At 41.2% G+C, this 14,184-nt stretch overlaps 1 protein-coding gene across 9 annotated transcripts in view; it reads right to left on the bottom strand.

Moving 5' to 3' along the window:
• cadpsb (Ca2+-dependent activator protein for secretion b) overlaps positions 1 to 14,184 on the bottom strand; it is a 59,677-nt gene that overhangs the window by 22,187 nt on the left and 23,306 nt on the right. For all 9 annotated transcript variants that reach the window (XM_084039836.1, XM_084039837.1, XM_084039838.1 and 6 more), the window contains exons 4-11: positions 12,876 to 12,956; positions 12,360 to 12,593; positions 10,919 to 11,040; positions 7,218 to 7,329; positions 4,611 to 4,750; positions 4,177 to 4,243; positions 3,795 to 3,903; positions 3,487 to 3,699 (exon numbers count right to left, since the gene is read on the bottom strand). In XM_084039836.1, the coding sequence (XP_083895962.1) occupies positions 3,487 to 3,699; positions 3,795 to 3,903; positions 4,177 to 4,243; positions 4,611 to 4,750; positions 7,218 to 7,329; positions 10,919 to 11,040; positions 12,360 to 12,593; positions 12,876 to 12,956 (1,078 nt within the window). The remainder of the gene's footprint in view (positions 1 to 3,486; positions 3,700 to 3,794; positions 3,904 to 4,176; positions 4,244 to 4,610; positions 4,751 to 7,217; positions 7,330 to 10,918; positions 11,041 to 12,359; positions 12,594 to 12,875; positions 12,957 to 14,184) is intronic.

Below are 14,184 nucleotides of genomic sequence, written 5' to 3'. Positions count from 1 at the left end.
TTACATCTTTCTCATAACAGGAATTTGCTTGCTTTCTAATAGTACGTCCCATTTTATCATCATATTGCTTTACTCTGAGGGATCCAGTCACCAATATGATTAAAGAGAGAAGGCAATTATGCAACAACTATCATATCAACTTTTATCATTAAGTCAAATTATAACTTCTTAGAATAAAATACATGCATCCTATACTGGCACGAATGGATGCTTATACTTTGATCCTCAAGTTGAGGGTCTTCAGAAACAAAACAAACAAAAAAAGCTATCAACTAATATCTAAGACATGAGGCGAGACGTGAAATAAAGGAGAAGAGGGAAAGAAGAGAGAGAGAACGTTGCATTTGTCAGATAATCGGCGGGGATTATCTGAGCTGTGCCGGCTACAGGGAAGCACTTACCCTTGAGTCCAGCTAGAAGACAGCAGGGTAAGAAGGGACAAACCAGAATAACATAAAGACTAGCAACAAGGCTGGAGGAGAGCAATCACGAGAGACCCTGACCTAGCAGCTGCATTACTCAAGAAGGGTACAGGCAAAGCATGAAGAAGAAAACACAACTCAAAAACAACAACCTATACCAACATGAGAGTTTGTGGGCGGTGGTGTGTGAGTACATGTGAGGATATGTGAACTTGACAACAGATGTTGAGGCATATTAGAGAGAGAAAGAGGGAGACAGAGAGAAAGAGACAGAGACAGAGGGAGGAAGAGAGAAGTTACGATCCCCATCACTCCACTGCAGTTTACTTTTTTTTATGTATTCTGGACTAGTACTTGAGGAGTCTACACGTTAAGTACTGTCACTCTGTTTTACTGCTCATCAAACAGAAGGCTTACTTTTAAAAGGGACATTGGCAAACACATATCAAGATGAAGTCAACAGAAGGTCCATTTTTTGTGTACAATGTGCTTTTTTTTTAAGGGAAGACACTATGAAGGTCCTGAAATGTTTTCAACAAATCAAGTGGTGATCCTATTCCTGAAATTTGTAGGTGAGATAACAAACCACAATTTTAGCAGTGGATGTAGACAAAGATCAGTCGACTACTTGTGGTCCTGAACCGAAAACAGGATATTGCTTTTGCAGCTCTGGGGAACTTTAGTCAAGTTTTTAGCCCCTTTAAGAAGACTGGATGAATTTCTCTTGGGGATGTAGGGTGATTTTAACACCGTGATTATTTATAGTACATTTATTTCTCGTATTACTTGCTGGACCTACTGTCATCTAAATCCCATCTGGAGCAATGCCCTTGTATTTTAAAGTGGACTTTATTGTACTTAATTTTATTCCTTCTTTCTTGTCAAATCGGCTGATTGTTGTGTGAAAGTCATAACATTTATTTGTAATAATCTGATGAAAATATGCTAACATCTACATATAGGTCTTTGTGAACCCAAATTACCACAGAAACAAAAAAAAAGCCATGCAAAAGAGAAATGTCTTAGAGTTGACTTAGAGAGGCTTTGACTTTCTCTATCCTGCTGAATGTCTATTAGATATCACAATGGTTCAAATGCTGTGTGAGTTAAATGAACAAGGAGCACTGTGGGTATTTTGTTCTCCACATGCTCTTGTAATGTTAATCCAATCTGAATAACCCTGATGATGACATCGTGATGTTAGACTGGCGACCTGTCCAGGGTGTACCCTGCCTTCACCCAATGTCAGCTGGGAAACGTGGGATCCATTGTTTTTGGTTTGAAATCTGAACTTCAGGAAACCTCACCCTCTTTAATATTGACCATTCTTTTTTAATATATCTCTTACAAGTCCGCCAACATAATGGAAGTGCAACACTTAATTGCTGGAGTACCCGTTTAAGCCATCTATGAAATTCTCACATATTGAAATACTTTGTTGTATTTTCTCTAAAGTCTATCACACAGAAGGTCCAACGCAATAAGCCTGCCAATATTTATTAGAACACATGTTTATTAAACCACTTTCTGAAACTCAATTGGGGAATATAACAAATTAAAGTAAAAATGGTGCAGATTACTCAGAACCTTCATAGGACTCCATAGGACTCGATTAGGATCAGTCCACTGCAGCAGAGTCAGGAGGGCTGTGTATGTTATGGTCCCAGTGCCATTCAAGACCACCAGGGGGTGAAACATGTACGCGTGGTGTGCCACAATGTTTCAGGGAGGGGGGTAGGAGGTCTGTGCCACTGTGAGGAGGCTTTGAATGGCAACAGCTGGCATCAGAGGAGTCAACTAACCACAAGAACGATCACATACTGAACAAAGAAACCAATGGAGAAACAACATAGAATTTATGTGATAGGATTCTGAGTAACTCATCCAATTCATGTCTTTATAGTTTGATCCAATGACATGATTACCAGAGAGTGAAATCATTTTGGGACTTATTTAAGGTTTATTATTATTATTATTATTATTATTGAAACCATGGGTGTCCATTTTTCAGTATTAGTAAATAATGCCAATTATTTTGTCTACAATTCATGTAAAAAAAAAAAAAACTCTTCTTAAACTATGGAGACAAAAGATGCACACAAAAAGTCATGTCTTTTTTTTCTGAATAGCAGGATCTATTATTGTGGATTGGTAAAAAAGTATGTGATATTAAGTTTAGTGGGTCAGAAACGTCTATGTTAGTGTATTTATGCGCACAGATACACTCATTTCTCTAATTAGATAATGACTGCCTGCAAAAGGTCAAATCCAACTCGAGTATATACAGGTTGTGTGAAGAAAAAATGTTGCTGGCATAATCTATGGTGAAACTTACAAATATATATATATATATATATGTTTCCCTTCTTTAATGAGGGGGTACACAACAGACGGTTACAACAGAAGTTGTTACAGATGCCACACTACTGTAGACAGTCTTACCTTCACTTTGCTACCTGACCTGTGGGCTGCTTAGAGGTGCAAGTACAGTGATACATCGGTTAAAACTTCAGACATGTTGTCTGGTTTGGCCGTCGTTCAGTGACAAGGGAACCATCCGAGAACCTGTCTCAGACACACGACTGCCTCCACAGTTGCCCTCTAGAGCTACGGCTGGATTAAAACAGGCCTACAGTTAGGACAGGAGCAGCACTCCCTGGCACTGTCAGCCTGAATTCAACCCCAGCAGGTTCGAATGTTCAAATGTGTGGTGACCTATTTAGTATTTATACAAAGTTTGCACGCCGTATCCTGAGGCTGTTTGATCAAGTCTTTTTCAGGTTGGTTGTTCCTTGTTAACAGACTGATGGGATAGCATGGAGTTGCACCTTTAAACACTGTGAGAGTGGTGACAATGAGTGGAAGTCCATCAGATGCTGGAGGGATCTGTGAGAGACCAAGGCGTGTGTGCGTGCTTGTGTGTTAGTTCTACCAGCACGTTTTGTGACTGCAGTGTGGAGCGCATGGCGTGAGACATTTATGGGTTAGAGCTTTCACTGCATTGTGGATGAAAAAAAAAACGGCTTTCTGCTTAAGTGGCTGTGTTGTGTTAGCGGCTACTTACAGAACTGAGAAATGGGAGCATCCATCTGGGCCGAGGCGCCCCCTTTGGAGTTGAGTTTCTGGACCTGAGTGGGTGGGACAGGCTTGTGGGATTGGCCAGTGGCACGATACATGGCCTGGACCCACAGGATGCGGTCCTGCTCGTCATCGCTGGCGAAGATCACAGTGTCGCCTTCCTTTACCGCGTTGAAGAAAGCCCTGCCACCATCCAAGCCTGAGACAACAGGATGTTAAACAACAAGTAGTTAAGTATTTTACAGTTGTGTATGTGAACCTATAGCTACACCATGCATACGTGTGCCGTCTCACCTGGTTGGGGGTCACTGTAGTCCACAGTATACCCATCCAGCTGCAGAAGCTCTTGCGGTTCTGACTTTTTCTCTCTGTAGCTGCACATGGCGAATGTATACTGACTCACCTACAACACAAAGGGCTATCGATCAATTTAACTGGCCACAGAAAATTTAAATCATTAAATGTTTTACTGTCCTTGAGTAATTCAATTCAAAGTAAGAGTCAATCATTTTGATGCCAAAATGAAGTGTCAACCCACTTTAATAAATGTCATATTTTACGGCATATTGATGCACTTTTGTGTCTCAGTGGGTTTTCTTTAAAACTAACTAATATGCTAAAAAATTCAGCAGAAACAACCTCAACACTGTACAATAATACTTTTATGATAACTCACCTGCACAAGGACAAAGAAACGCTTCTTCCAGCGCTTCCAAACATTTTTCCCAAAAGCCCACAGATACCTGTCAAAACATAGTCCACACACAAAGAGACAAAACCCAGTCCACGTCAAGGACAACAAACACGGATTTTCTGCATATACCCGGGGCACAGAAACAGTATTTGAAAAAAAAAGCATACTGTATCATAAATAAAATGTGCTTAATATTGTCTTCTATTTTTCAACACCTTCTAATTAAGAGAAATCTAAACACACTACACACTGGCATCCACCAGAGGGAGTAGTTCACTTCACAGTAATTTTCCATGGTACGTGACTAGAAATGAGGCCAAGGAGCTGAGAGGGCTGGAGTTCTACAAGAAAAACAAGGAAAATGAAAGACGCACAGGAATGTCACTTCATGGCTTACTTAGCAGCCTGTCTCTTACCCGCAGTGTTTCATGTTCTGTGGTTTGTCCATACGTATGGCCAGTTTGATCCTCAGATCTTGGTCGGGGCAGGCCTTGGTCACGGTCATCTTGTGGAGCTCTGACTGCTTGGGGCTGTTGGGAGTTGGGTGGAGGACAACCTGCACTCAAACAAAAAAAACAAAAACAAAAGAGACAGCAAAAATTAAAACTCCATAATAATGAACATTTATATCCAGGAGGGGAATTGACTTTGATCTCATCCTGTGCAACATGCAGCAACACCAATCAGTGTGTTTGCAAGGGGCTGGTGATTATGTGTGTTTCTATTTCATATTTTTTGAAAGTGAAAGAATAAAGTGAGCCGGGGTACAGAAAAAGAATAGTACTTCGCTCTGCCTCCCTGAAGAGGAGGCCTAATCTCTCTTTGCCGAGTTAAAGAGCTTTGAGGAAGCCTGCCTTCCTGCCAACGCTGCTGCAGTGGGAGATCAAAGAGCCTCGTCACCGCCAAGGTCACTGCCACTACAGGGACGTCTGAGGCATCACCGCCCGAACACGGACCAGCAACACCGCCATCCTTGACCAGTTATCACTGTAACCTTACACATTTACACCTCAGGACAGGAGGACAACAGATACATGTTCCTATTTCTTCAAATAAGATTGAAAGATCAGAAATCTGATGTTAAAAATGCTTTCTATCTTATGAGAGAAGTACTGCGGCATAATTCAGTCACATAACACTCCACACATTGAAGTAGCGGTACACCGGAGACTTCGTTGAACTCATTAAAATCACATCGCCAAGCAGTTATAATTTAAATTGAACTTAAGGTTATGGACATAACCCCAGTTCTCTGATTAGCATGAGCGAGTGTCTCTCTGTGGCAACGCCTCCTCCATGACCTCATCAGAAGCTCAAATAACACTACGCCAGCTCTAATTGGCTGGTACTAGTGCTGCCAATGTCAGGAGGGGATGGGGTCCTCCTTCTATATAGAAGGCAGACGTAGCGTCAGTTTCCATTCAAAACAAGCTTGCCTCTTCCATAGCAAGGAGGGTGGTCTATAGTGAGACACTCACTCATGCTAATCAGAGGACTCCATCACCTTAAGTTCTCTTTTTTTTAACTTGTTTCGTGTCTTACTATAGGAAAATACTGAGTCCCTGATTGCCAGACATGCCCATATGAACCCATAACCTTTGAGATAAAGGCTGGGTTAGGCTGCAAACTAACTGTATTATGCACTTTATGCACAGAAGAAGCATGATCTCGCTTAGGCGCTTTTCTCAGGCTAAAGGCAACAAGTCTTCAAAGACAGCATTGTCCACTCCACTTGTTGCAAGGGGTCAAAAGGGGGAAAGGGAGTGACCATTTAGTACAAAGGGAAGATCTCACGATGGGCCAGTGGCCGCTGTGACGGCAATTTATGATGTGCACCCTTCATGAATCGACATGCTAGAGGGTACTGACCATCATTCCATCCAATATGGCAAGCTGAAAACGCTGCCAAGTGCACCTTGATGGTTGAGGAAGCCTTACCCTTCTCTCAATAAGAAAAAATTAGAGAATCACTTCCACGGAAAGGAATAGCTTCAGACTCTGAGCACAGTTCTCAAACATACCACTTGTGTTAACATCTCATGCAACGTCCTAGTTGATGAGGCTGAATAGTGTCAATGTCTCTGTGAGGGAGTCCCACTGTAAAGCTAGCCTTTCTGAATGGGGGCAGAATATTTCCCGGTGGGGGAGAGACCAGAAGTTGAAAAAACCTCCGCTAGCCAGTGCTTCCCTGGCCAATGCGTAGCTGGCCCTCACTCCAGATTTGGGAGAATGAGAGCCACTGGGGGAAATGCATAAAAGAGTCTTTACCCACTCATGTGCCAGTGCATCCTCCCCCAGCAGGGCTTCCTGATCGTGGAGAGAGAAAAAGAGGGGGCACTGAGCATTCTCCACTGTCGTGTATATAAATATCCATGGTAGCCCAACCGAAACGCAACCAAATTTCTTTCACCACCTCAGGGTCAAGGCTCCAGTACACAAACAGTGGGTTGCCTCTGGATAACAGATCAGCCCCGTAATTCAGAATGCCCAGTTCATGAGTCACTCTCAGTGATACTCAGCGTTTCTCACTCTATGGCCTATTTTTCCACGTCACCGCTATCTCATCGCTTTAGTCAGAGATTTGGGGTTTTACCTGCTTCACTGGGTTTGTTAGCCCTAGCCATGGTTAGCTAGTGGGCTATAGATTGCTAACTGGCCTGCACAGTTTGTGCAGATACTAGGCGAGAGTAGGGGGAAATTATTAGGGGGACAACTAGTGCTAGCTTTTAGAAATAATTTCTACCATTGGGGTATTCCTACCTGTTGTGAGATATAGTTACCAGGTATAAATAGCTCTTGCTGGTATAGCTAATGCTATCTTTTTTGTGAAATAGCGTGCAACTGTACAGCTGGGAACCAAGTGAGTGACTATTTTATGCATGTATTCTATGGTTATTTTATAAGTCAAAGAAGTTGCAATTTGTTAGTTTGGAGATGTCAGTCCTGCTTACAGTGTTCTTGTGGCTTTGTTGAAATCAGAGAATGTCTGTGTTGGTAAAAATAAAACAAATAAGGAGTGTTACCCTGCCCAGTTCTTTGTCCTCCAGCGCCAGCACCCCTGTGCTCTCTGTAAACAGTTTCACCTTGACAGCAGGTAGAGGGTGTGTGGTGGTGAAGTCCCCTTGGGTCCCCCAGCTGAAAGACACAACAAAAACACCCCAGAGGTTAGCTTCCATGACAGCATGGCATCACAGTGATCCCAGACAATGACTTCATCTCTAGCAATCATTAATATCACCATCAAAAGCTATAATAAAAGTGTGGAAAAGTAGAGGCTTCACCTCCTTGTTCACATTCTCCGACTGAAATCACATTGAAAACATTCAGTAAACAACATCAAATTATACAGCTTTAAATAAAACCTCTGTCTGAGATCCTTTGAGTCTTCACTTTAACACAGCTGTGAAATAGGAGCTGAAATACAACGATTCCAGTATACAACATAGGGGAGTCATTATATTGTTTGCAGAGACAAACACGTGCGGAAGTATATCTCTTTATCAGAGAAGATGATGGGGTACTGACTGGAAGTCGTTCATAAAAGAAGAAATACTGCAGAGTCACACAGATCTACGGTAAGGCAGGATAAAACGATAGAAGATAAAACACACACACACACACACACACACACACACACACACACACACACACACACACACACACACACACACACACACACTTTATTCATCTGTCTCACTGTCACTTATTCTAAATGCATTTCTGCTATTTATATACCAGCCATCTTGAAAGCTACACAACAAAACACCTGTCTCATCAGCCAACATTATTTTGTGGATGGAGATGCCAGAGAGAGTCTTTTAAACAGACATATATAAAAATAGCAAATAAAATGCCATAACACATATTAAGAGTAAAACACAAATAAATATAGAGTTTAGTTTCACATAAAACCATATGAAGCAACACATTCAGGTTCATATTCACACTGAGGGTCTCCAGTCCACCTGACCAGTATGTCTGTCTACATGTGGGTAAGAAAGACTTGAACTCCATTATGAGGTTCAAAATTTAAGACTGTATTTATAAGTCAAAGCTTAAAGGATATGCCAACATGTTTTCCATGTGTGCTTTAACGTTTCAGTGTAAGTGATGGGTGACAAAGTCCACTGACCTCATCCAGTTTCCGTGCCAAAGCTAATATGAATTAGTGTAATCAAGTTAGTCAGCATATTTCCCACTTAGTGTTCCTTTGCTGAGCCATAGTGGAGGTATAGTAACACAGAGAAGAAATATAATACTCATAATATGAACCTATCCTTTAAGATTAAACAACTAATAATGACTAAACATCATCACCAGCTACACCACTTCAAGCCTTAAAGAATAATACATTTAAAAACACAGGAAAAGCAAAGTTTACTGTCGACATGTTACACAACATATATGGGCTTTTGTTACTTCTATTCCAACATTCTATGCTGCCATGTTCAGCCACACTATAGCAACATAACACACATGCCTCAATTCTCCTCCTGCAGCAAGGAATCAAGGACATGAGGTTTCATTTTCCAGCCTTGGAAAGCTGTTTTCCTTGTAACCATTTCTTACATTCATAATTAATTGCAACTTAAAGTACACAAAGACGGTGCAGTTCCAACAGAGCAGAGTAGCTGCTGACTGACTGTGAGGAGCTAGCTCAGTGTTGATTTCAGATGGAAGCATTATGCTGGTATGAAGGTGACCTTGTGGATCAATCTGAGGTCTATTAAAGGATGCGACAGCGCTGTGCTGCTACAGCGCTAAAAATATATGAAACTGCGTGTGCCCAAGTGGGTAAAATAAAAAAAACAACAACTAAATAGCAGAATTACAAGACAAAAACAGAAATTATTGGGCAATGTTAAGAATTGAAACCTCTTTATTCATTTATTAAAATAACGTGTAACATTGCGATTGTAAATTGCATATCTGAGCACACGGTGACTGAACACAAGAAACGCAAATAACCTGCAGTGGTATGCACATTAATACATGTATTTCATGTTTGGTTTTTCTGTGTGTAGGTACCCACCCACACGCACACTACACACACACACACACACACACACACACACACACACACACACACACACACACACACACTACTCTCGCCTCGTTCTCTTCTAATCCCTTTTCCCATTCATGTCCCTCCTCTCATACTCTCCATAAAATGGCTCTTGAATTAGGAGGATCAGAGGAAGACATTTGGGCCTTAAAATAGCTCATATTTGCATGAATGTTTCATGGACTTCGTCTCTTGTATCCTGGGCTGTGCAATACTGGTTCATTAGATAAAAAAGATAGATATATTTAGCAGAAGATATACTCTGTTTGGGGCACCATCGTCATTATGAATCAGGTCTAGAATAACAAAGAATGAGGTGACAAATTCATTTAGGATAAGTGCAAACTGATGGGACTCCCAAAGACAGAAGTACATTTCCAAACTAAGCCATTACATTTCATACTTGACATCTGTCGGGAGTCAGAATTCACCCAGTGAAAAAGGTTTTTGGCTTCAAATATGAATCATAACTGACTAGAGGAGCTTTAATAAAACAGACAGAAAGGGTTTTTGCTTTCCCACATGTTCAGAGGGTTTGCTGTTAAAGCCCATCACAGTAAAACATTAAGCCTATACATTATATGCAAATGTATGTATAGTATTTGAGTATTCAAACTACAAGAAGTCTGGAACAAATAATTGATATATTTCAAAGACAAAAAGGAAATTGCTCAACTGCACTGTCACGTTTATTTTTAAATATAGTGTCTCACTTGCAAAGAGCCTTTGAGAACAGACGTATCAGAGAACACAAGCGAGAGCACTGGAAATGTCTTCATGCAACCGACAACCCACTGAGATACAGTTTGGCAATGTAGGTTTGCTCAATTTTTTTGCAAGAGGATTTCACCGAAGGCATCTAAAGCAATTCACAGTAGGCACCAGATCAATATCAGAACGGGGATTCTTGACAGCGCAGGTTGAAATTTTCAATTGGATGAAATTATTAAAGTGATGGTTCGGAGTGAAACGCTACTTCCGTGTTTACCCAGCCGATGCCGTGACGCGAGTTTCACGCGAGAGTATGAAAAAGTTTTGCTAAATGTTTATAAATGCTTGTATTATCAGGTCAACATTTCATTTTCATACTCTAGCGTGAAACTCGCGTCACGGCATCGGCTGGGTAAACACGGAAGTGGCGTCTACGCTGCGGTAGCGTTAGTTAGCGTTAGTAGCCGAGGATAGAAGCTAATAGGGAAGTGTTCTTTTAAATAAACTCCTGGTGTACTTACAAACTTTCAAATGCCTCGTTTTGTGAGTGCAGACCCTATGTGTACTACTGCAGAAGTTTGGTAACATTCCATGCATTATTAGTGGGGTCATTTACGAGATATACACTATGTACTTTAGCGCTAGTACTAAGCCATTCGGCTGATAGCGGCTATCTTGACCAATGCTGACCATCGCTAAAAATGCTTCCGAGGGGGTATTTGGCTGGATGTCATGGTGGAAATGACCTAGGGTGCATTTCACTCCGAACCATCACTTTAATTAAAAAGGGCCTATACGTTACAACCTGTAGTGGAATGTGGAAAACCAAACTGAAGGAATTTCTTTTATTTGGACATAATACATTTGATTAAAAACTGGTGAGTTTTTTGCACATTTTCTGAAACAAACGTGCTTGAATGTGTGCACATGCATGCTCAGGGCCCTTACGTTGGCTTGGATGCTTCTGCTTGGTCGGTCTGGAGTTTCTCGCCTCCCTCCACTTCCATGGTGCAGTAGACGATCCTGTTCGGAGCCAGAGACTTCAGCCCTTGCACTTCCATGATCACCACCTAGGAAGCACAAGACACCTCAGTAAAGGGTTGTAGACAGGAGTGATTCATCTCAACAGGTCAGAGAGAAAAAAAGTCAGCAGATATGAAGGCGGCACATCCTTTGAGTTATAGTGATATTTTAGAAATACTAACCCAGTCATAATCCCTTTCTGCACTTATAGTCGGCGCACCAATAAGTAGATGTTCTATGAGAAAAGGCCGGTTTAAATAACAGCCATCCTTCTTGCAAAGTACAATTCTCTATCACTGAAACTGCTTGTGGGTATAATCTTACACACGACTTTAATCGCTCGGTGAACACAATATAGTACTAACAGTGCCAGGGGTGGCCATTATATTGCAGCTGTAAATTCCTAGTAGGACAACCTGAGGCAGAAATATATGCTGTCAGGATAATGCATCTACTTTGAATGAAAGCATCCACCAGGTCCACCGATGTCTTCAAGGTGCCATCATATTTTATTGGACTGTCACTGTTTATATATCATTTATCAGTCCAGGACACTCGGCTCGCCCATGTACTGAAAAACATTATATTAATGGAACTCTATGAAGTAAATCAGTATTAATTTTGGCTATAGTTGATCAAAAATAAACTGCATATTCTTGAAATAACCTTAATATTTTCAATCTCCAAAAGTATTGGAACAACATCATGATCCTATTCAAAGGGATCAAAAAAACTCAAAGATTGAACTACAGCTGATTCTAACTAGATTATTTAAAGATGTCCCAGTGAAGGGAGGGATTTTTTGGTTGTTGCTGAAACAAACCACTTAAACAAAATTAAGATTTTTACCGAAGCAATATGGAATTTCTACCCCACAAAAAAAAAAAAGTGAATTGCTGCAAAATTATTACAGCATTCAAATTCCATAAAGGCGTGACCCCTACTGTGTGAAGGAACAAAGCCCCATCACATTCTTTGCACATTATGCACTTCCGGATCCTTAAATAGCACTGCATCATAAGGAATGAGGTGCGATTGCTCCCCGTTCTGTGGTGATAGCTCATCTCAGACAAGCTGATAACAAGATGAGTCACGTTCCCCATTAGAGAAGCAGGTAAAAGGGTTTCTGTGTATGTGCGTCTGCCGGTCTGTTCTTCACATAGCGTCTGTTCAACCCCCTGAACACATCCGCTGTCTGTTTCTATACTTACTCTCGACGGCAGCTCTGATTTATGAGATCTCGTTTAGGCCTGGGCAGCTGTAGTTTTTCACTGTGTTTAGATATTCTATTGAAATGATGTCACAATGATGCATTTTCACATACATTTGATTATACATTCATGGCCTCGTTCCTTATGCACTATACCTCCAAAGTGAAGGACAGAACCACGTCAGACTTGGACAGCGTGTTCTCGTCCTCCTGGCCCATGTCAATGATGGAGGTATTGTGTCCCCGTTTCATCTTCTGGAGTTTGAACTCCCCTCCCTTAGACACAGGCATGCTCTCCAGATTGGCCATCAGCTGATTCACGGAGGACTTGAGCTCCTCGATGAACATGGCCTCCATCTCTTTCGACACAAATTTGGGGAACTTACCACCCTGTTGACAAAACAGAGAGGGCTCAGCAAACATAATTCATTAATTCATTAACAATGAGGTAATACATAAATATAAATAATCAGCATTGGTGTAGGTGTATATATCAGATTATGGATATTCAATTTAGTATAATGGAAATACACATTTGTAAAATGTGTAAATTCTTTGAAATTGTGCAATATTTTTACCTGTGGGTGGCTGACTGTGATGTTACACCATATTACTGACATATTAACTATATAACAAAGCATATTCAAGAGACCCCCGCAGAGTCTGACTCACCCTGGCAATCTGGTCCGCCATCTGAAGACGACCATCCAGCTCTCTTCTGATCTGCGCAGCCTGCTCATCCAGGTTGTCCAGCTATGGATAAAAATCAGAGCAGATCAATGAGGTCATATTAAGAACCCAGCAATACTTTAAAACGGTCGGGGGTTAGTGTCAAAGGTCACCTACAACTCCTGGCACCAATTATAGCATGAAAGATGAGAAATCCAAGAAATCCTTTAAGGCGTAGATATGAAATAAGTACATTTTTGACCATAAAGTGGTCTGGAAAGGTCACTTATTTCCAACTCCACACCTCTGGATGGGTTACTTTCTTTCTCAAACTTGGAGCCCCAACTCATCAGATTATGTGCTGCTCCCTCTAGAGCCACTAAAGACTGAATACAAAGTTTTCACATGTATATATTTGTACTCCGCGAGACCTCAGCAGAGTTCCCAATTAATGCTAAATGTGTGTGCTATAGCAGCATTTAAATGACATGATGTCGAAGCTAGACCAAATTTGACCATACATGCAATCCAAAGGTTGGAGGTCATTCCCATTAGTAATGATGATGAATAGTAGCAGGGCATAGCAACACTATTTAGACCTCCATTTTGTCCGAATGACATGCAATCATAAGAACACAGTGTGGCAGAACACATGAATAGAAAAATCACGAATGAAAATCAAAAATATTCACCAATCCCTTTAGAACCACGCTGCCGTCACCATAGAGACGGTGATGGACTGCTGTTTGTGGAGAGGTCTTTTTTAAAAGTGGTCAAATGTTAAGAATTTTTCCTTTTCCTCTTGATTTTCAATCAGCAGAATGAAAATCACATCTTACCCGCTCGGGCAAGAGAAAGAAAAAGACAATGCTTCGATTTAAATAAGCCATTCCAAACTATTTTGGCACAAGGAGATAAAACCAGCGGTATTGTAATTTCTTTAGAATATATGAAAAATTGCCTGCACTGGACAAGATCAGCCCCGGGGAAAGAAGTCTGTTAGCCTAGTTTTTGCCCTGGAGTAATGAAAAGCAGAGACATTCATGGCTCCCTCACATCAATAATGAATGAGAGTTTTATATTAGCTGACACAAGGAAATAGAATAGAGGGCTGATGTCTCTCTCCCGCTCTCTGCTTCTGTATGCTTCACTTCTTCACTTATTCTCTCTGCCAAAATGTCTCATTCTTGTCAAATGTGATGTCGTGACTCACGAGTCACCAACTCCTCTGTGAGGGCAGGAGCCTAATTGAGACAAGGTATCTGCTCCACAGTTGTACCTTGGGAGTCGCAAAGCTTTCAGCAAAGCACTG

Source organism: Eutrigla gurnardus (assembly GCF_963514095.1).
Source record: "Eutrigla gurnardus genome assembly, chromosome: 2".
NCBI classification, from domain to species: domain Eukaryota; kingdom Metazoa; phylum Chordata; class Actinopteri; order Perciformes; family Triglidae; genus Eutrigla; species Eutrigla gurnardus.
Note: the sequence above shows the minus strand (reverse complement) of the source record. Positions and strands in the feature narration are given on the sequence as shown.